The 22,899-nt window shown below is 44.5% G+C and overlaps 1 protein-coding gene across 1 annotated transcript in view; it reads right to left on the minus strand.

Moving 5' to 3' along the window:
* LOC310867508 (uncharacterized protein) overlaps positions 1–22,899 on the minus strand; it is a 131,103-nt gene that overhangs the window by 59,525 nt on the left and 48,679 nt on the right. Inside the window, 15 exon segments of the mRNA XM_083777622.1 lie at positions 62–152; positions 1,678–2,299; positions 3,490–3,859; positions 5,324–5,533; positions 8,666–8,776; positions 10,317–10,505; positions 10,651–10,724; positions 11,903–12,111; positions 12,414–12,510; positions 12,751–12,849; positions 15,829–15,861; positions 17,666–17,806; positions 18,326–18,394; positions 20,431–20,617; positions 21,253–21,356. Of these exon segments, the coding sequence (XP_083633748.1) occupies positions 62–152; positions 1,678–2,299; positions 3,490–3,859; positions 5,324–5,533; positions 8,666–8,776; positions 10,317–10,505; positions 10,651–10,724; positions 11,903–12,111; positions 12,414–12,510; positions 12,751–12,849; positions 15,829–15,861; positions 17,666–17,806; positions 18,326–18,394; positions 20,431–20,617; positions 21,253–21,356 (2,606 nt within the window).

Here is a 22,899-nt window from a genome sequence, read left to right on the forward strand (position 1 = left end):
TGTGATTGGTCAGTTCAGATGCTGAATTGTGATTGGTCAGATGGACGAGGTGCGTGCGTACCTGGTGGTGGATCAGGGGTTCGATCCCGGCTCCGCTGGCCGGTGGCCCCGCTCCGCCCGCAGGCCGGAGGGCTCCGGGGTCGACGGGCGGTCTGAGGGAAAAAAGGACAGAATACAGTATCGCTCATTTTAATATCTTCACAAATCTATCTGGAATATAGCATATGACCCGTTGGTGTTACGATGTCTAGGGATGGAAGTCCAGAACAACAAGCTTATCGAGTACCTGTTATCAATGTTGACTAATCAATGTAAATTAGTTAACAACCATTTTGTTTTGTTTTTAAATGACCGAAATATAGATTCAACTAGTGCGCAAGCAGAGCGCGCAAGTACTTTCGACCGCTACAAACTGTCAACCAATTACATATACATATACTATGTATATGTATATGTAATTTGTAAGTTGATTAGCGGTATACTGTGGTTACTTTGCGCCGTACGCACCGTCCCAGCCAACCCGCCACAATTGATGCGTATGCACCTTCCCAGCAAACTGTGCCTGATACGGCAGTGGTGCCAGATTACATACATGTATACACAGGAGCATTACCTTTAATCCTCCCAACACTAAAACATATCGTCATTATTACAGATTACATACATGTAAACACAGGAGCATTACCTTTAATCCTCCCAACACTAAAACATATCGTCATTATTACAGATTACATACATGTAAACACAGGAGCATTACCTTTAATCCTCCCAACACTAAAACATATCGTCATTATTACAGATTACATACATGTAAACACAGGAGCATTACCTTTAATCCTCCCAACACTAAAACATATCATCATTATTACAGATTACATACATGTAAACACAGGAGCATTACCTTTAATCCTCCCAACACTAAAACATATCGTCATTATTACAGATTACATACATGTAAACACAGGAGCATTACCTTTAATCCTCCCAACACTAAAACATATCGTCATTACGTCACCATCGAAAACCAATTACACTCTGGCATTGGGTCCTTTAATCCACATATTTCTTACGTCATCATTGGGAGCTAGTTATACACACACCATGTAATCTGGTCCCAGCAAATAAGGAACAATTTGCTGGGACGGTGCATACGCATCAAAAGTGGCGGGTTGGATGGGACGGTGCGTACGAGCCGGGCGAAACTATTACCTGCGCGCTCTGCTTGCCCAAGTAATAAGCTTTGGGCTTATCCAGTACCCGGTATCGATAAGCTTTGGGCTTATCCAGTACCCGGTATCGATAAGCGTTGGGCTTATCCGGTACCCGGTATCGATAAGCTTTGGGCTTATCCAGTACCCGGTATCAATAAGCTTTGGGCTTATCCAGTACCCGGTATCAATAAGCTTTGGGCTTATCCAGTACCCGGTATCAATAAGCTTTGGGCTTATCCGGTACCCGGTATCGATAAGCTTTGGGCTTATCCAGTACCCGGTATCAATAAGCTTTGGGCTTATCCAGTACCCGGTATCAATAAGCTTTGGGCTTATCCTGTACCCGGTATCAATAAGCTTTGGGCGTATCCAGTACCCGGTATCGATAAGCTTTGGGCTTATCAGGTAAATATGTCTATGAAATGAACTACCTGCATCTAGGAGGAACAAAGGTCACATGGCCTACCTGAGCGTCCCAGAGGACGTCGCCCCCTGCTGGTGGTGGTGGAAGGAGTCGGTGCTCCGCTGGCTCCCCGGGGACGGCGGGTAGCGGTCCGCCGCGGTGGGAGGGGCGAAGGGGTCGAGGGGGGAGGGGGGGTGGTGGGAGGGGGAAACCCTCCGATTGGACGGCGCCGCCTGCTGCGGCCCGAACTGGTCCAATCGCAGCGCGGCGGCAGCGGGGGGAGGAGCCAAGTAGGAAGGGTCCGAGTGGGGTCGAGGGGAGGAGCCGTAGGGGTCGTGAGGTCGAGGGGAGGAGCCGTAGGGGTCGTGGGGTCGAGGGGAGGAGCCGTAGGGGTCGTGGGGTCGCGGGGAGGAGCCGTAGGGGTCGTGGGGTCGAGGGGAGGAGCCATATGGGTCGTGGGGTCGAGGGGAGGAGCCGTAGGGGTCGGGGGAAGGTCGTGAGGAGGCGAAAGGGGTGGGGCTCCGGTGGGGGGAGGAGTCCTGGGGGGGCTGGAGGTGGGGGGGCATGGGGGTCTTGAACTCTGACATCATCATCCTGTGGTGGTGGGGGGAGGGTGCGGAGGAGTGTCTGGACGAAAGGTCAGGGGTCATTCCTGAGGGGGGGCTCATCACCCCCCCGCGGGGTCCTATAGGGAGCAGAGGTCAAGAGGTCAGGATTGCAAATTTATCCGGATTTATATACTGGGTCAGTTTCTATCTTAAACGACCACTTCACCACTTTATCAACCTATCTTCATATAATAGGTCCTCACTAATAATCATGATAAAATGGCAGGATTTTTTTCTACTCGGTCTGTGTCTCATAGGAGGGCTGTGGGCATGTTTAGAAACCGTCTTCCAGTGACATCATCATTGGGCAAGAACAAGATTATTTTACAAAAATGTTTAGATTTTCATTATCGTGAGAACGATGGCTTCCATTTTCGCATTGCAACTTTTCAGGACTAGAAAGCCTGCAGTTTCTATTAGCTTGTATTCCCCATCGATGATGTCACTGGAAGACGGTTTCTAAACTGCCCACAGCCCTCCTATATATGAGACACAGACCGAGTAGAAAATAATTGCGCCATTTTATCATGATTATTAGTGAGGACCTATTATATGAAGATAGGTTGAAAAGTGGTGAAGTGGTCCTTTAACCCATTTTGGGCGGGAACCCCTTTTGGTGTTAGCAGCATCATGCTATGCTTGAGCTATTGAAAAATAGCAGATCTGAGCTTGTAGGTCTGAACGACTGACATAGAACGACTGACATAGAACGACTGACATAGAAACATAGCTTTTTCAAGAAAAGAGAATCTGATCTCAGATCTCAAACGGGTTAAAGGAGAATTCCATGCTAGAAGAGCTTTTTACCTTTCTTAACCTTTCTTTGTACCGGTAGTTGTTACGTCCCCACCAAAGAGGTCCAGGTGTTTTTTTGTGCAAAAACTCCTTATTGGCTATTTCCCCTACCATAAGCCCTCAATGAATTGCATTGAATTTAATGGGGCTATGGGGTGTTGTGCTAATTCTCTTATTTCCATCTAAATAAGTACGGTAGTAAAGTGTGCCGCTTGGGATATTATTTACATTATGAAGAGAGGATATATACAAAAAAAAAGAAATCTTGAGCAATGGAAATAAGCAAAGCCCCATTCAATTCAATGCAATTCATTTAGGGCTTATGGTAGGGGAAGTAGCCAATAAGGAGCTTTTGCACAAAATAACACCTGGACCTCTTTGATGGGGACGTAACAACTACAAAGAAAGCCTTTTAGTATGGAATTCTCCTTTAAGGCTGTACTGGGATCAGTCAGCAAACAAAACAACTCACCCTGCTGCTGCTGCTGTGACATCACAGGCCTGGGCGGGGTCTGTTGTTGCTGTGATGACATCACAGGCCTGGGCGGGGTCTGTTGTTGCTGTGACATCACGGGCCTGGGCGGGGTCTGTTGTTGTGACATCACGGGCCTGGAGGAGGGGTCGGCGGGGGACGGAGGCCCCAGTGCATCGTGGGCCGTGGGCGAGGCACTCAGAGATCCGCCGTGGCGTTGCTGCTGCTGGGGAGGGGGCGTGGCCGGGGGGCGGTCCCAGGGCGAGGAGGGGCGGGGCGAGGGCGAGTGGGGGTGGTGGGGGGAGAACCCGGAGGAGGGGGGCGGGACTTGTGGCCGGAGGAAGACGTCGTCGTGTGGGTGTGGCCTGACCTGGAAGGTTATTGTTGTTTTATTAAAAAAGTAACAATCAATAAAAAAATGAAACGTTTTTGTTTAAAGGTATATTCAGTGATTTCACTCAAAAAACCTTAGGTTTCGTTTTTGGCTGGGACCCAAAGCCTTTCATCCAATCAGGATAGAGAGCCAAAAACGAAACCTATGGTTTTTTGACCCCCAGGGGTTAACTGGGGACAGGGAGGACCTCCTTAAATGGTCAGCACACTCTATAGTAGAGAGGATTATCACAACAAAACAAAAGAAAAATAAGTGATATTTGAATTAAGTGAAATCACTGAATATAACCATTAACTGACCTAAAGATTGTGTGTTTACAAAACTTACAGAAATTATAGACGAAATGCTTTTTTTGTCCATTTATTTATAAGCTTAATCTTTAAGTGAATACCGTATTTTTCTTTTTTTAAATGTACATCCCATGGCTCATGTGTACATCCCATGGTCCATATGGTACATCCACACAGAAAAGTCCTATCCGATTGCATTAAATTGCTTTAACCCATTCTGAACGGGCACCCATTTTGGTGTCAGCATCATGTTATGCTTTAGCTATTGAAAAATAGCAGATCTACAAGCTCGTATCGCGCCGGTCTGCTATTTTTTTTTAATCGAAGAGCGACTGACATTTCTAGAATCTGATCTCAGGTCAGAATGGGTTAATCAGACCAGTGTGTGTCCAGTGGAAACCTCGTATGAATCTGATCTCAGGTCAGAATGGGCTAAACTCCCTTACATTCACTTTGCCACTCTATCTGCCATTTACTTTATGCATGCGCAAATACCTTTATTAAGAAATAAATCACACCCATGTGAAGTGAGCGCTGGTTCTCTTATCACCATGCGTATACCTCAACATCTTTTTTTTTTTCTTAATTTTTATATCCCACGATTTTGTAACCCAGTTTTCTTTTCACCCAGTGCCAATTATCTAATGTAATCCTGGGCGCTACACTTCCTCTGCCAACCTGGGGGGGGGGGCAGCGGACTGACCTCATGCCTCCTTCTATGCATGAGGAGTCCAAGCTGCTTCTTTTCACCTGACAGGGGGGAGTTTCCCTGGTTGGACGTAGCGCGTGGAAGGGACACGTTATTCCGACCAGTTCCTTTCCCCTCCATCAGGCGCCCCGGCTGGCCAGGGGGAGGTAGTTTTAGAGACCAGGATTACGGCATGTTTTTGTGAGGGTACCTACCCTAGGGGACACGGGGAGAACATGCAAACTCCACACAGAAAGGCCCTTTCGCCAAACCTCGCCTTCGGGTATGGGCACTGATGACGCGGAGGAGGGAACACGCCGCAGGCGCGCACAGCGTCCCGAGCGGGAATCGAACCCAGGACCTTCTAGCTGTGAGGCGACAGCACTACCAACTGTGCCACCGTGCCCCTCATCTCCGCCCTTTTGGACAACAATCCAAAACACAGTTATTATGACCTCTCACCTGGAGAGGGGAAGCCCCGCCCCCGGGGTGGGCGGGGCTCCGGCTCCCCGCCTCGGGGGAGACTCCTCCTCCTCCTCCCACCATGGGATGGTTGCCTAGCAACGCGGTGTGGTGCTGCTGTTGCTGCCGCTGCTGCATGTCGCTCTTCACCTGCTCCAGTTTCTGACACGCCTCCATCTTGGCCTGCTCCTTGTTCTGCTGTCGCTGGATCTGAGAGGGAGAAGACACGAGTTTAAACGTCTTTTTTACACCGTCTGGATCTGAAGGAGAGATACATAACGTTTCCGATTAGAGATGCACCAACGACATGATCGGATTCGTTCCATATCGGCCGTAAAGATCGGTTATCGGACTCGAAAAACAATACCGGTTATTTTCACAGATATTGACGAGGCAGTAATAGTGTGACCGTCGATCGATTCTACATTTAACCCATTCTGAACGGGAACCCATTTTGGTGTCGGCATCGTGTCATGCTTTAGCTATTGAAAAATATCAGATCTACAAGCTCGTATCGCGCCACCGAGTGGCGCAATACAAGCTTGTAGGTCTGCTATTTTTTTGAAAAATCGAAGAACGACTGACAATCTGATCTCAGGTCAGAATGGGTTAATCAGACCAGTGTGTGTCCAGTGGAAACCTCGTATGAATCTGATCTCAGGTCTGATCTCAGGTCTGTCGGGGGGAAACCTCAACTAAATTTGTTCCATAAATCAGTGCTATTGAACACCCTTTACGTCTGTGTGTTGTTCCATAAATCAGTGCTATTGAACACCCTTTACGTCTGTGTTGTTCCATAAATCAGTGCTATTGAACACCCTTTACGTCTGTGTGTTGTTTCATAAATCAGTGCTATTGAACACCCTTTACGTCCGTGTGTTGTTTCATAAATCAGTGCTATTGAACACCCTTTACGTCTGTGTGTTGTTTCATAAATCAGTGCTATTGAACACCCTTTACGTCTGTGTGTTGTTCCATAAATCAGTGCTATTGAACACCCTTTACGTCTGTGTGTTGTTTCATAAATCAGTGCTATTGAACACCCTTTACGTCTGTGTGTTGTTTCATAAATCAGTGCTATTGAACACCCTTTACGTCTGTGTGTTGTTTCATAAATCAGTGCTATTGAACACCCTTTACGTCTGTGTGTTGTTTCATAAATCAGTGCTATTGAACACCCTTTACGTCTGTGTGTTGTTCCATAAAGCAGTGCTATTGAACACCCTTTACGTCTGTGTGTTGTTCCATAAATCAGTGATATTGAACACCCTTTACGTCTGTGTGTTGTTTCGAAAATATTGAACCAATGGAAAGTAGTAAAAAACACTTGACAAAACCTCTTAACTCCATCGGACCGTCAAATTGTCTGCTATAAAGCAGCTAACTCCACCACCTCTCCTCCTCTCAAACTGTCTGCTAAAGCAGCTAACTCCACCACCTCTCCCCGTCCCATGGAAGTAATTGACGATATATAAACTCACACCAACTTTGATGAGGCTGTATTGCTTGGTTTTCAAAATATAAGGTTTTCTCAATTTCCTGAAAAATGTATAATTTTCATTTCCTGAAAAAAAATATCATTTTGTAGTTGAAAGCAGAGACATATATTAACCCCATTCTGACCCGAGATCAGATTCATACGAGGTTTCCACTGGACACACACTGGTCTGATTAACCCATTCTGACCTGAGATCAGATTCATACGAGGTTTCCACTGGACACACACTGGTCTGATTAATTGATAGGTTTCCATTGTGGTCTTCTGTATAATATCGGAATCGCGGTCAGAATCGTCGTCGGCAGATATGACTCTGCAAGTAAATGGGATATCGGTCATGAATGTCATTATCGTGCACCCCTAATTATATTTACATATTTAAAGGATGAATACACATTTGAACCTTTGTGACTTCATGTTCTGTCTGTCTGTCAGTGAGTGAGTGGTTTAATGCGATGAGTGACTTTCTACATTAACATGCAGGGGGACAATCCTGAAACAACACCTGCTCTCCCAAAACAACATATTATTCCTTACAGAACACTAATATATATATGGAATAATCTACTGGTCAAAACGATTCCCTTAATCCTTAATGGACAACTTTAGTTGTGTTGTTGCTTTAAGGGTGTTATTAGAGAAAGTAAAAGATGAGTGTTGGTTGTTTTTTCATTTGCTTGCCATCTTTCGTTTTAGGGAATTTAGCCGTTTTTTGACATCTGGCCACAGGAGATCACGGGATCTACTGGATGTGTCAAAGTGACATATTGAGCCTATGACACACAGTGTGGCTTCCGCCCAGTAGGCCTCCTTCACATTCAGTAGATCCTGTGATCTTTTGTGGCCAGTTGTACTTTATTGGGGTCTAGTAGGACTATAGTAAAGAAAAATTAAAAAAAATAAAAATCGCTATAAAATTTGGAAAAAATACATATTTAGCCCCATGTTTGAATGCCCCCAGCCCCCCTGTCAAAAACAGCTAAATCCCTAAAACGAAAGAAAGCCGCAAATGAAAAATAAATAAAAATAACACTCATCTTTTACTTTCTCTAAAAACAACCCAAAACAAAAACGAAGGTTGTCCTTTAAGTAACATAAAGAGTCCACTGTACGAGCCTAAACATTCCACCAGGGGGAGCTCTACACACTTTGTACCGTGGAGTTTTAGCAGCTGGTGTGAGTCGTCTTTCTAAAGAACTGCCATGGTGTTTTGACCTGTTATAAGTCATATATTTTTCCACAATCCACGCCAAGCGCAAAAATATAACCTCTTCTGATGGATAACCTCCAGTATTCTGATAGCTAATAGCTAACAAGCTAACCCCCAATATTTTTTATAGCTAACACGCTAACCTCCAGAATTCTTGTAGCTAATAGTTAACAGGCTAACTTCTGATGCTAACAGCTAACACAAAGAAAATGGGAATCTCGATGGAATCCCTCTGATGCTAACTGCTAACAAAAACAGAGAAAGGGGGGTATCACTCAGATGCTAGCGGCTAACGCAAACAGGGAAATGGGGAATACCTTTGATGCTAATGGCTAACACAAACGGAGAAAAGGGGAATCCATCTGATGCTATTGGCTAACACTAACAGAAAATTGTAATGTCTCGGATGCTAATGGCTAAAGGCCAACACAAACAGAGAAAAGGGGAATCCGTCTGGTGCTAATGGCTAACACAAACATGGAACAGAAGAATCCCTGTGATGCTAACGGCTAACACAAACATGGAACAGAAGAATCCCTGTGATGCTAACGGCTAACACAAACATGGAACAGAAGAATCCCTGTGATGCTAATGGCTAACGGCTAACACAAACAGGGAACAGGGGATCCCTTACCAGAGCCAGTCTTCCAGCTCCGTCTACAGAAGCCTGCCAGGGACATTCTTTAACTTTGCTTTGGGGGAGGGGTCTTTCCAGGGACCTCGGTGGCTCATTAACCTCATTAACCTTTTTAACGACAATTAGCATAAATTAACATAAATTAGCAGATTATCAAACGCATGCATCATTGACCTCACCCTCTTTAAACCACAATTAAGACATTAACAGTTCAACAAACGCATGCAGTAATTAAACCATTTATAGGCTACGGCATTTATCATGCCCCCTGGTGGCAAGTCAATGAAATTCATAATAATGCATCCATCCATCCAACCACGTATTTATGTATTCATCCCCCTAGCATGCATCCTACTGGTTACTATGGTTACCAATGGTTGCTAGTCAGGGCGGGAGATTAAAACCTCAGTGCAACTAATAGTTTTGCTATGTTTTGAGGAGCGCTGGCCCCTCCCCTAGCCCCTCCCCCCTCCTATAAACAGGTTTGTCTTTAGTTCAATGTTTGTTTTGTAAACGCCAAGATGTACGTCATAATGATCATAATGATTACGTCATATTGTCTCGTTATGTTATCTTGTTAATGGCGCTTAATGTTTGTGTTTGCACCGTTTGTTTTACATCACCAAATCAACATGAGTTAGACTTTAATATATTAGGGCCCCTCACTTCACACGGGTGTGATTTTTTTTATTTCCATTCTAAGCCGATATATAGCGGTATATATAGCGGTCATCTGCATCAGGGCTGCAGCGTTACGGTTAAGATGATAATCACGATTATGATTGTTGCAACATCTATTGTCACAAGTATGATCATTTTTGTATTATTTACTAAAATGCATTAATTTGGCTCCTGATGAGTTGATTTCCCGCCCTGGGTCCAACTGATGATGGTTAACACACACCTGTCTGTCTGTCTGTCTGTCTGTCTGTCTGTCTGTCTGTCTGTCTGTCTGTCTGTCTGTCTGTCTGTTGTTTTAGTCAGTCAGTCAGACAGACAGACAGTTACAAAGTTGTAGATGTAAAAGCTCAATCGCAAGAATTCAGTAAAGTAAAAGTAAGTAAAAATTTACGTAGTTACTTAACACTACTGTCTGTCCGTCTGTCTGTCTGTATGTCTGTCTACCTGCCTGTCTGTCTGCCTGTATGTCTGTCTACCTGTCTGTCTGTCCATCTGTCTACCTGCCTGTCTGTCTGCCTGTATGTCTGTCTACCTGTCACATGTCTGTCTGTCTGTCTGTCTGTCTGTCTGGCTACCCGTCTGTCTGTCTACCCGTCTACCCGTCTGTCTGTCTACCCGTCTACCCGTCTGTCTGTCTACCCGTCTGTATATCTGTCTGTCTACCTGTCTGTCTGTCTACCCGTCTGTCTACCTGTCTGTCTGTCTACCTGTCTGTCTACCTGTCTGTCTACCTGTCTGTCTACCTGTCTGTCTACCTGTCTGTCTACCTGTCTGTATATCTGTCTGTCTACCTGTCTGTCTGTCTACCCGTCTGTCTACCCGTCTGTCTGTCTACCCGTCTGTATATCTGTCTGTCTACCTGTCTGTGTACCTGTCTGTCTACCTGTCTGTGTACCTGTCTGTGTACCTGTCTGTCTACCTGTCTGTCTACCTGTCTGTCTACCTGTCTGTCTACCTGTCTGTCTACCTGTCTGTATTTCCATTCCTGTTCGTGCTCCGTCTCTCGGGGTTTGAACACGCTGTCCGTCTCCACGGAGGCGGGGTCGTAAGGGGCGTGGTCAGGGAGCGGCTCCTGCGATTGGGTCCTTTTCAGCGAATCACTGGAGACCTGCACCTTGTTCATACGCTGCGCAGCCCGGTTGTCCCTGGCTTTGACCTGGAGAGAATAAAGCATTTCTGATTGGTTGATCTGGAGACAATAAAGCAGTCCGATTGGCTGTCCCCGCTAAAGAATGCTTACACTACAGCATACTATGCATGTATAGATGCTTGTAGATCTATGAACAGATCTACACACTCACCACATATGGAGCTCTGTCCTGAGAGTTGGCTTTCCTCCACAGTTTAGCAATCTGCTTCACCCTGTTAGACCAATCTGTGCACGCACGCACGCACACACACACACACACACACACACACACACACACACACACACACAGACACACACACACACACACACACAGACACACACACATTACCACATGCTGTTCTTGCTTACTGTAAATCACTCTGGATTAAGAGTGTCTGATGAATGCGTAAACTGTAAATGCACTTCATTACCGTACTTGATTTGGTGTACCTGCATATATACTGTTATCACAGAGGGTATGCGCATGCATACAGTGATACAGTATGCATACAGTGAATGGCAGATCGAGTGAATTTAATGTTGTTTAACCCATTCTGACCTGGGAACGATTCTACAAATGTCTTCTAAATAATGACAGTTTTCTGAAAAAGCTATGTTTCTATGTCAGTCGTTCTTCGATTTTTCCACCGAGTGGCGCGCTACGAGCTTGTAGGTCTGCTGTTTTTCAATAGCTAAAGCTTAAAGGTTCCCGTTCAGAATGGGTTAAAGTCATTTCATGCAATGAAATGGGACTTTTCTGTGTGGATGTACGGGGCTGTCGAGGCCATACAAAGTAGTGTTTTGCCAATCAGTAGGTGTTCCCGCATAACTTCCTGGTATGATGATGATGTCACGCGCATACCCTCTATTGTAGTTTTAGGTCAGTTACTGTAGTTCTAAATCAGGTTTTGTACTTCTAAAACAGGGTACATGGGTATTGTAGTTCTAAAACAGGGTACCTGGGTATTGTAGTTCTAAAACAGGGCACATGGGTATTGTAGTTCTAAAACAGGGTACCTGTGTACTGTAGTTCTAAAACAGGGTACCTGGATATTGTAGTTCTAAAACAGGGCACATGGGTATTGTAGTTCTAAAACAGGGTACATGGGTATTGTAGTTCTAAAACAGGGTACATGGGTATTGTAGTTATAAAACAGGGTACCTGGGTATTGTAGTTCTAAAACAGGGTACCTGGGTATTGTAGTTCTAAAACAGGGTACCTGGGTATTGTAGTTCTAAAATAGGGTACCTGGGTATCGTAGTTCTAAAACAGGGTACCAGAGTATTGTAGTTCTAAAACAGGGTACATGGGTATTGTAGTTCTAAAAACAGGGCACATGGGTATTGTAGTTCTAAAACAGGGTACCTGGGTATTGTAGTTCTAAAACAGGGTACCTGGGTATTGTAGTTCTAAAACAGGGTACCTGGGTACTGCAGTTTTAAATCGGGGTAGTTGACGTTGGCGAACAGGACCGGCGCCACCGTCGCCATCTCTCCCAACACTTCCTCCTTCTCCCACTTCAGCGTGCTCCTCTGGGCGTTCGACATCACTTCCTGTTCTGCCGGGCTGGCCGAGGGGGAGGAGCCTGGTCCCCACGGACCAATCACATCGCCTCCCATCGGGGTCAACTTCCTGTTGAAGTGCGTGCGTTTAGTTAACAAACATTATTTAGTGTACTTAGCGTAGAACTTAAAACAGAGGCTTCTCAACAGAAGCTGTCTTACTGAGACAACATGACATGTAGTCCAGGAAGGAAGTGAGCCCAGTGTCCATGACATCAGAGACACTGGGCTCACTGCTAAAACATAAAATATTCTAAAAACACATATTTACACACATAAAGACCACCAAAACATCATTAACATATTATTATTTTTTTGCAAAAAGGATGAAGTTTCCCGTTAAATACTGCACGCAGCATTCTGGAGAATTACCTGTTGCTGTCAGGAAGAGGCAGGACTCCAGAACCGCTCTGCATCATGGGAGATGTAGTGAAATTAGGCACGACCTGCCCCCCCACACCGTTCAACACTGAGAGAGAGAGAGAGAGAGAGAGAGAGAGAGAGAGAGAGAGAGAGAGAGAGAGAGAGAGAGAGAGAGAGAGACAGAGACAGAGACAGAGACAGAGAGAGACAGAGACAGAGAGAGACAGAGACAGAGAGAGACACAGAGACACAGAGAGAGAGAGAGAGAGACAGAGTAAACATCAACCTCCTTATGGGTGTTTGTACAGTATCTGTGTGTGTGTGTGTGTGTGTGTGCGTGTCTCACCTGTGTGCACGTGGGTCTTGGTAACAGTGTGTGTGTGTATGCTGCTGTTAGGACTGAGCACTGCTGAGAACAAATCCTCCACATCCTGACCCTCCAACTCTGTGCACGCACACACACGCACACACACACACACACACACACACACACACACACACACACACACACACACACACACACACACACACACACACACACACACACACACACACACACACACACACACACACACACACACACACACACACACACACACACACACACACACACACACACACACACACACACACACACACACACACACACACACACACACACACGTCAAAAAGGTTGTAATGTATTCCTCGGCCTAGTGGGAAATAGTTGTGACTGAACTTGAAGTGAACATTTTGGTACATGAAGAATATATTTAAGCATTATGTTATACTTTAGCTATTGAAAAATTGCAGATCTAGAAGCTTGTAGGTCTGCTATTTTTTGAAAAAGCGTGAAAATGTGGCGCAAATTTGGAATGTATCGTTTCAGAGCGAACATTTTTAACTCAAACCTTTGCTTCTGGGGAGGGGGGGTCCCTGGAACAACATATTTTGAGATGGGGGTAGGAGGCCAAATCATCATACTATAATTAACCGAATGTCTGTGTGAGTGTGTGAGTGTGTGTGTGTGTGTCAGAAACACCGCATTATCTCCTCAATGCCTGCACCAATCGCTCCCACAGGCATTAACACAGGCATTGACCATATGCATATGGAGGGCGTAACGAAGCCCTTTTTTTCAATTTGACACATTAATGATTATTAATGAATTTATTAGTGAATTAAAAACGCACCCGGGCGCAGTACCCCCTACGGCCACAAATATCTCACAACGGGTAAGGGCTAGTACATATAATTCTGGGGGTCCTTGACATGAAATAGTTTGAGAACGACTGACACAGAAACATGAGGTTCATCAGAAAACTGTCCAGGATTTTCAAATACATTAAATCGTCCTCAGGTCTAAATGGGTTAATGTATGCCTGGTTATCAAATCAAATAACTGAAATATTTCAAAGAGATTCCTGAAATTCATTGTTTTTAATACTTTAAACAAATAATAATAATAATAATAATAGCAGAAATAGCTGATCTACAAGCTTACAATTACAACGCTGGTTGGTGATATAGACAAGTTTTCAGCCATAATTTAAAATATATATAAATGTATTCTTTTGGCCTTTTCCCCCTCTATCTTTCCCTATATTATGATGCTGAGGTGTTCTCCTGCAACAGCACACTCCCCCTTTCCCCCCTGTGGCTGAATGCACTACAGTTTACTACTCGGGACGTCAGAGGGGATTTAAACTTTTAGGCAATTGCAGCGCGAGGCAGTGACGGTGTGTTCAACCCAGCACTGCAGTATTATAATGCGATTTCAATTGCAATGTATAATATTATCCCCATATCTTAGTTTCACTAACATTGTTCATGTGAAATAGTATGTTTATGATTTAATATGTAAGCCTATTGAAATGATGAGAATCGCTATGTATAGTGCATGGTTGGGTGGTGTGAAACTGAACAACACCAGCAGCAATAAGCACCCCACAGAACAACTCAGACCCCAATAAAATCTCCTGGTTAGGCCTACATCAATATCGTTCTCGTTCATGTGGAGTGGGTTGTATGTGCTTTTGTTGAAATGAAGTGAGCAATAGTATTTCACCCTGCACCGCCGCTCCACCGCGGCGACTGCCTGCCGGCCGGCTGGCCGGCTTGAAGCATGCATTCAACCTGTGCTCGCCAACGGTGACAGGCTGTCGCGGATCATCATAGCGATTTTTCTTCATTGCAATGAATAACCGTGGACAGAGTAGTTCACATGAATGAACGATGCTGTAGTGGCTGGGGGCATTTGAGGGGCAATATGTTTTATATGCACGATTACAAATAAAAGAGAATTGAATTGAGAGCCAGTGAGTGTCCTCTACTTCCTACTTCCTCATTTGCGGGACTGCGATTATGCTACAGTTACCCTTAAAAAAACATGTCAACTCAATGTCATTGTTGTAACTAAGATATTGATAGAAATGAATAATTTTGTAATGCCATATTTAGCCATACGAGCGCAATATCCATAGCGTCCCTCCCAGCAGCAACAACAATCCCATAGCCTGAAGTGACCTGGCTCAGCCAATAGAATGAGGGGGGGAGGGGGGTGGAGCTAGATATGCATTTGTTTGGAAACACTCACTCACTTCTGTGTACAAACACTGGAAACTTGTCTATATCACCTTTAAGCTTGTAGATCTGCCATTTAAGCTTTTTTTGGTAATGTTTGTTTGTGACTTTCGACTTTACTTTATATATAATATATATACATATATATTTTTAAAGAGCCACAGTCCAGACCTGGACCGCTGAGCCACGGTCCAGGCCTATTTCAGCTTGTGTATTCTTTTCAACATAGAAACAATTGACTATTGTGACACAAAAACTGTGATCATCTCAAATGATTGTGATTATTAGACAATTGACATAATCCTGGAAAAGGCCTACCTACGTGAGATTAATCAAAACTAACTGTATTTATATATAGCACATTTAAAACAACAGAAGCTGACCCAAAGTGCAGCGCCCGGACAGGTAAAATCATAAACATCATCACAAACATCATAAAACTCATATTTTAAGACAATCAAGTGGAATTAACCCATTCTGAACGGGAACCCATTTTGGTGTTAGCATCATGTTATGCTGTAGCTATTGAAAAATAGCAGATCTACAAGCTCATAGCGCGCCACCGAGTGGCGCGCTACGAGCTTGTAGGTCTGCTATTTTTGAAAAATCGAAGAACGACTAACATTTTTAGAATCTGATCTCAGGTCAGAATGGGTTAATCAGACCAGTGTGTGTCCAGTGGAAACCTCGCATGAATCTGATCTCAGGTCAGAATGGGTTAAAAGCCGCGGAAAAAGAGGTGAGTTCTCAATAAGGATCTGAACAACTCAATGGACTGGGGCAGACCGGATAGGGAACGGTAGATTATTGATAGACTATGATAATAATAATACTAATTAAACTAATATTAATAAAGTCTTACCAGGTATTTTGAAGAGTTTGCTGAGAATGGCTCCTGAAGAAGACATGAAGCAAAACACCAGGATGTCAGAAACACCTCACAAAGACGTAGAACTAGAAGTGCATTCTGTCGAGTGCCTACTCGCGCGTATAGCAACATAAAATGGCCTACTAGTGCGCAAGCAGAGCGCGCAAGTACTGTCGACCGCTGCTCGAACTTTCAAATCTCAGCCTCTCTGTAAAACAATCAAATTAACCCATTTTGGGACGGGAACCTATTTTGGTGTTATAGCATTATGTCATGCTTTAGCTATTGAAAAATAGCAGATCTACGAGCTTACGAGCTATGTAGGTCTGCTATTTTTTTTAAATCAAAGACATTTTTAGAATCTGATCTTAGGTCAGAATGGGTTAAATACTAAAGAAGAGGTTATAACTTACCGTCAACGATGATGTAATTTATACGTTTCGATATTGGTTAACTAACGGGTAACGTATGTATGTAAGCTGGTATAGGAATGTATACTGGATGTCGACGGTGACGTGAGAAATATGTTTACAGTTTCGGGTAAATTAAAGGTAATGTCTGTATGTGTACATGTATGTAATCTGACGGCCTCCCGGGCCTTTAACCCATTCTGACCGGGCACCCATTTTGGTCTTGGCATCATGTTATGCTTTATCTATTGAAAAATAGCAGACCTACAAGCTCATAGCGCGCCACCGAGTGGCGCGCTATGAGCTTGTAGGTCTGCCATTTTTTTTAAATCGAAGAGCGACTGACATTTTTTTAATCTGATCTCAGGTCAGAATGGGTTCATCAGACCAGTGTGTGTCCGGCGGAAACCTCGTATGAATCTGATCTCAGGTCAGAATGGGTTAAGAGACCTGCTCTCACAGCACTACAGATCTGCTTTTCTCCACAGGCTGCAGGGGGGGCCGCAGGAGAGAAACCTTGTTCATTTGTTTTTTTTGGTTATACGTTTTGGGTAGCTCTGGTCCATAGCCTTCTACTGCTTCTACCATTCTGCCCTGCGCAGTATAAGGCTATGGGACTTTAGCTCTGGTCCATAGCATTCTACTGCTTCTACCATTCTGCCCTGCGCAGTATAAGGCTATGGGACTTTCCGTTTTAGATCTCAAATCGAAATCAGACCAGCCTCTCCTCTTTGGCGTAAATAAGAAGAACGAATGACACAACTCGCCTTTGTTTTGGTGAGTAGCAAAAACGTTCTTTTTATTTACGCCAAAGAGTAGAGGCTGGTCTGCATTCATGCGAGCGGCGGAAGTTGAGAGTAACATAGCTCTAAATGAAACGCGTTAGAGCCATGGACCAGAGCTAGGTTTTGGGCAGCATGTTTCCCTGCCAATTTTAAGTTGGAAACTTTGATTCAGTTCATTAATTACTATTTCACAAGTATGTAAATAAAATACTTATTTTTCCTCCGGCGTAGTTTCCCCTTCTTCGTGATGGCCCCAGAGCCAGCCATAAAAAACTGAAACCTATCTGTATTACGTCACCATCAAAAGCCAGTTATAACCAGGCATTGGTACATATCTTAATTACGTCACCATCAAAAGCCAGTTATAACCGGGCATTGGTACATATCTTAATTACGTCACCATCAATGCCTACCAAGGCATACACATGCATTCGTAGCAGCACGACCACAATATGCTCTGCTTGCGCAAGTAATTATACAACAGCTCGTTTCGAGGCAGTAATCCGATTGGTTGAAACAGCCATCAAGCTGGCTGTGCTTCAAACCAGCCCGATGGAACGCCTAATCAAAAACATGAAAAGCACAGGTACGAGCGCGCGCACTCACACTCACACTCACACACACACAGCCACATACCATCGGTCACCATCTTGTCCAGTTCAGGACTCAAAATGGCGTCCAGAGGCTCTTCCTGTACAGCTCTCTGGCCACGCCCACCACTTCCTGTTGGCTGGAGGGCCGACGAGGTCACCGAGGGGTCATTCATAACTAGACGCGCTGGGGGGGGGGGGGGGGGGGGGAGAGAGAGAGAGAGAGAGAGAGAGAGAGAGAGAGAGAGAGAGAGAGACAGAGACAGAGACAGAGACAGAGACAGAGACAGAGACAGAGACAGAGACAGAGACAGAGACAGAGACAGAGACAGAGAGACAGAGACAGAGAGACAGAGAGAGACAGAGACAGAGACAGAGACAGAGCCAGAGAGACAGCGAGAGACAGAGACAGAGCCAGAGAGACAGAGACAGAGACAGAGACAGAGACAGAGACAGAGACAGAGACAGAGACAGAGACAGAGACAGAGACAGAGAGAGTCAATCAATGCTGTCAATCATAAGATAACTTCACAATAGTGAAATGACTAAAAAAAAAGTATAAATGACAGCTGATGATGATAATAATAATGTTGCATGTAGCACAGACATACTGTATGAGTGTGTGTGTGTGTGTGTGTGTGTGTGTGTGTGTGTGTGTGTGTGTGTGTGTGCGTGCGTGCATGCGTGTGTGTGTACGTGCGTGTACCTGCGTGTCCAGACATAGGGTGTGTTTTCAGGATTGAAGAAAGATCCAACAAAGTGTCTTCATTCATGACTGGATGAACACACACACACACACACACACACACACACAGATATGAACTAAATGCATGACAGATCTCCGTCACATGGTCATTTCAGAGGTTTATGACAGGTGGCGCTCTTCTCTTCTCCAGCGCATGCCTCTTGGTTGCTAAGCAACGGATACAGCCGCAAGGTAACGGGAAGCGGAAATGTCGCCTGCCTCCACGTGATCACATTTAGAAGAATTGATATTTATATCTGCGGATTTTCCAAGAGTTTTTGTTTTTGGCCAAAACAGACTTTAGTCAACGACCATCTATCCACCAAAACAGGCTTTATATATTTGTTTTTATTACTTATAATTTTTATCCAACGATTTTGTAACCCATTTTTCACCCCTGTGTCAATCATCTAATGTGATCCTGAGCTCTACACACCCTCCACCAACCTAGTCCCCATATATGGGGGACAAGGGGAGACCAACCTAGTCCCCATATATGGGGGACAAGGGGAGACCAACCTAGTCCCCATATATGGGGGACAAGGGGAGAGCAGCGGACTTGAACTCATGCTTCCTTCATGCCTGAGTGTCCAAGTTGCTCCTTTACACCCGACAGGGGGGAGTTTCCCTGGTTGGACGTAGCGCGTGGAAGGAACACGTTATTACAACCAGTTCCTTTCCCCTCCATCAGGCGCCCCGGCTGGCTTTATAGAGCGTCGCAGTCCCGCCCCCTGCCAGGCCCAGGAAATAATTCCCAATGCATTTTCCCCCATAGACATTTCAAAAAGTATTTAAAGACTGTTACGCCGCGGACAAAGCCAACTCTTGTCGTGACAAATCATGACAACCAACAAATGTTTTTGCGCCGAACAAATAATTACAAAGAAGAAAAAAGATTTAAAAAAGCAGTTTTTGTCTTCTTTCTAATTATTTGTTCGGCCCAAAAATCTTTGTTTGTTGTCATGATTTGTCACAACTCGAGTTGGCTTTGTCCGAGGCTTTAAAAGGTCTTTAAATAAATACTGTTTGAAATGTCTATGAGGAAAATGAACGGGGAATCATTTCCTGGGCCCTGGTGGTAGGGTGCGGGACTGCGACGCTCTATTCAACGACCATCCGCAAATTTTTTGGTTTGGTTTTTTTGGGTAATTCTTTTTTTTTTACTTCCGGTTCACGGCCTGGGAGTTTTTTGGTCTTCAAAATAAGAGCTCGCTCTGAAAAGACGTGGAAACAGGAGAACAGTGGGCGAAATAAACGATAATGATGATAATTATACTCATAATTATATTAACAACAAATGGCTGAGTGACAGATGGTCAGGTGGTAAAAACTGAGTTTATGAAATGCTTTTGCGATTGAACCAGAAATAATTAATGCAGTCCATAACTTGGCAAAATAAAAATAAAGTAATTGAATGATTAAATTATTACTTTTAATCAAAGCGTATGGTGTCACACTTCAACCCATTCTGAACGGGAACCCCTTTTGGTGTTTTAAGCATTATGTTCTACTTTAACTATTGAAAAATAGCAGATATGCAAGCTTGTACGATCTTGTAGATCTGCTATTTTTTAAGAATCGTGAAAATGTGGCACAAATCTTTGAATATATATTCTTTCGGAGCGAACGTTTTTAACTTTTCAGCACCACTGACATAGAAACATAGGGTTTTAACCCTTTCAGAACCACTGACATAGAAACATAGGGTTTTAACCCTTTCAGCACCGCTGACATAGAAACATAGGGTTTTAACCCTTTCAGAACCACTGACATAGAAACATAGGGTTTTAACCCTTTCAGCACCACTGACATAGAAACATAGGGTTTTAACCCTTTCAGAACCACTGACATAGAAACATAGGGTTTTAACCCTTTCAGCACCGCTGACATAGAAACATAGGGTTTTAACCCTTTCAGCACCACTGACATAGAAACATAGGGTTTTAACCCTTTAAGCACCACTGACATAGAAACATAGGGTTTTAACCCTTTCAGCACCACTGACATAGAAACATAGGGTTTTTCAGAAAACTGTCAGGATTTAGAAAAAGGGGGCGTGTCCTTACGTAGCGTCCCCTGCTTCCTGTTTGCACTGGTCGTCATGGCAGCAGTGGCAGCAGCAGAGGGGGAGTGTCCTTGGAGGCTGGGGGCGGGGCCTTTGGATTCCGATTGGTCCTGAGAGACGGCCGGCGCCGCCCTCCTCTCCTGCAGCTCCTTGCTGCGGTCCAATAGGTCGCGGCCGAAGAACGCCTCCTGTTTTTCCGAAACAACCAATCGCGTTACAGAGCGGACTGAGCGCGTGCACATGGGCGTGTTTGCGCGTCAGTGTTGTTTTTGGCAGCAAATTTAGATTTTAGTTTTAGTCATTAGTCTTTTGAATAGTTTTCATTTAGTTTTAGTCACATTATAGTCACCCGGAATGTCTTAGTGTTAGTCTAGTTTTAGTCGACTAAATCTACAGTTGATTTAGTCGACCAAAATGTATTTTGGCGGGTCTTGATGCCGTCGTAATGAGTGTTTTTACACTTGCTGAAAACAGACGATCTACAAGCTCACAACGCGTCGCGCAGCGAGCTTGCAGATCGGCTATTTTCAGCATGCAACCAAGTGTAAAATGACTTATACTGGATCTCTTGTCCACTAGTCCCTTCCTAACATTTTAGTCTAGTTTTTATTTGTTGACGAAATTGGCAGTATATTTAGTCTTAGTTTTAGTCATCATAGCTTAGTTTTCATTTAGTTTTCATTTAGTTAGTCGACATTTTTCGTCGATAAAAACAACACTGGTTTGTGTGTGTGCATGTGTGTGTGCACGTGTGTGTGTGTGTGTGTGTGTGTGTGTGTGTTTGTGCGTGTGTGTGTTTGTGCGTGTGTGCACGTGCGCGTACCTGCAGGTAAGAAGGGAACTCCTCCTCCAATTTAGTTTTCTTCTTCTTGTATCTCTTCTTCACCTTCTCTGCCTGATCAGCAGGGGGCGCTGTGTCCCCCCACCCTGACCACACACACACACACACACACACACACACACACACACACACACACACACACACACACACACACACACAGTATGACTATTGTCAGAATCAGAATTAACTTTAGTGTCATCATCTTTATTACTTTATTATTATTAGTTTTAGAACTACAAAACTCGCTTTGAAACTACAATACCCAGGTACCCTGTTGTAGAACCAAAAGAAAAACCTGATTTAACACTTTAGCATGTCTGAACTCAATTCTGACGGCTGAACGGTATAGTTCTTTTTTTTATTTTATCCCACATTTTTCACCCCTGTGTCAATCATCTAATGTGATCCTGGGCTCTACACACCCTCCACCAACCTAGTCCCCATATATGGGGGACAAGGGGAGACCAACCTAGTCCCCATATATGGGGGACAAGGGGAGAGCAACGGACTTGAACTCATGCTTCCTTCATGCATGAGTGTCCAAGTTGCTCCTTTACACCTGACAGGGGGGAGTTTCCCTGGTTGGACGTAGCGCGTGGAAGGAACACGTTATTCCGACCAGTTCCTTTCCCCTCCATCAGGCGCCCCGGCTGGCCAGGGGGAGGCAGTTTAGTGACCAGGATTACTGCATGTTTTTTGTGAGGGTACCTAGCCTAGGGGACACAGTGAGAACATGTGAGGGTACCTACCCTAGGGGACACGGGGAGAACATGCAAACTCCACACAGAAAGGCCCTTTCGCCAACCCCCGCCTTCGGGTATGGGCACTGATGATGCGGAGGAGGAAACACGCCGCCAGCACCCACAGCGTTCCGAGCGAGAATCGAACCCAGGACCTTCTAGCTGTGAGGCGACAGCACTACCAACTGTGCCACCGTGCCCCCTCTTCCCCATCTATTCTAATGATCTTCACACCTATCCCACCTGCCGACGACTTGCCATTGTCTTCTAAATGCTACATTGCAAACTAATTCAAGGCAGCGGGCACTATTTACACTCAACAGGACAACTCAACTATTTATTTTTCTTTTCAGTTTACCAAACCCACAAGTTAGCGACGGTGACAGAGTTCTAGTGAATAGCGCGAGGTAATTAACGCCAGCTGTCTTTGATTAACGGATTATATGAAAAATAATTTTGGGCCAAAATAAAGGAAGAAAAAAAAGCGTCTTTCTGACCGATTTTTTATATTTTGAAGTGGATTTTCTTTGCCCATGAAGTCCTGAGAAAGTTCCCCTTGCATGACGGAAGCGTTTATATTTTACTCGTGATCAGAGCTTCCGTTGCTCCAGACTGTACGACAGGAAGCATTTATATTTTACTCATGATCAGAGCTTCCGTTGCTCCAGACTGTATGACGGAAGCATTTGTATTTTACTCATGATCAGAGCTTCCGTTGCTCCAGACTGTACGACATAAGCATTTATATTTTGCTCGTGATCAGAGCTTCCGTTGCTCCAGACTGTATGACGGAAGCATTTATATTTGACTCATGATCAGAGCTTCCGTTGCTCCAGACTGTACGACGGAAGCATTTATATTTTACTCATGATCAGAGCTTCCGTTGCTC

The sequence above is a fragment of the Protomyctophum parallelum genome (assembly GCF_964188405.1).
Source record: "Protomyctophum parallelum genome assembly, chromosome: 12".
In the NCBI taxonomy this organism is placed as follows: Eukaryota; Metazoa; Chordata; class Actinopteri; order Myctophiformes; family Myctophidae; genus Protomyctophum; species Protomyctophum parallelum.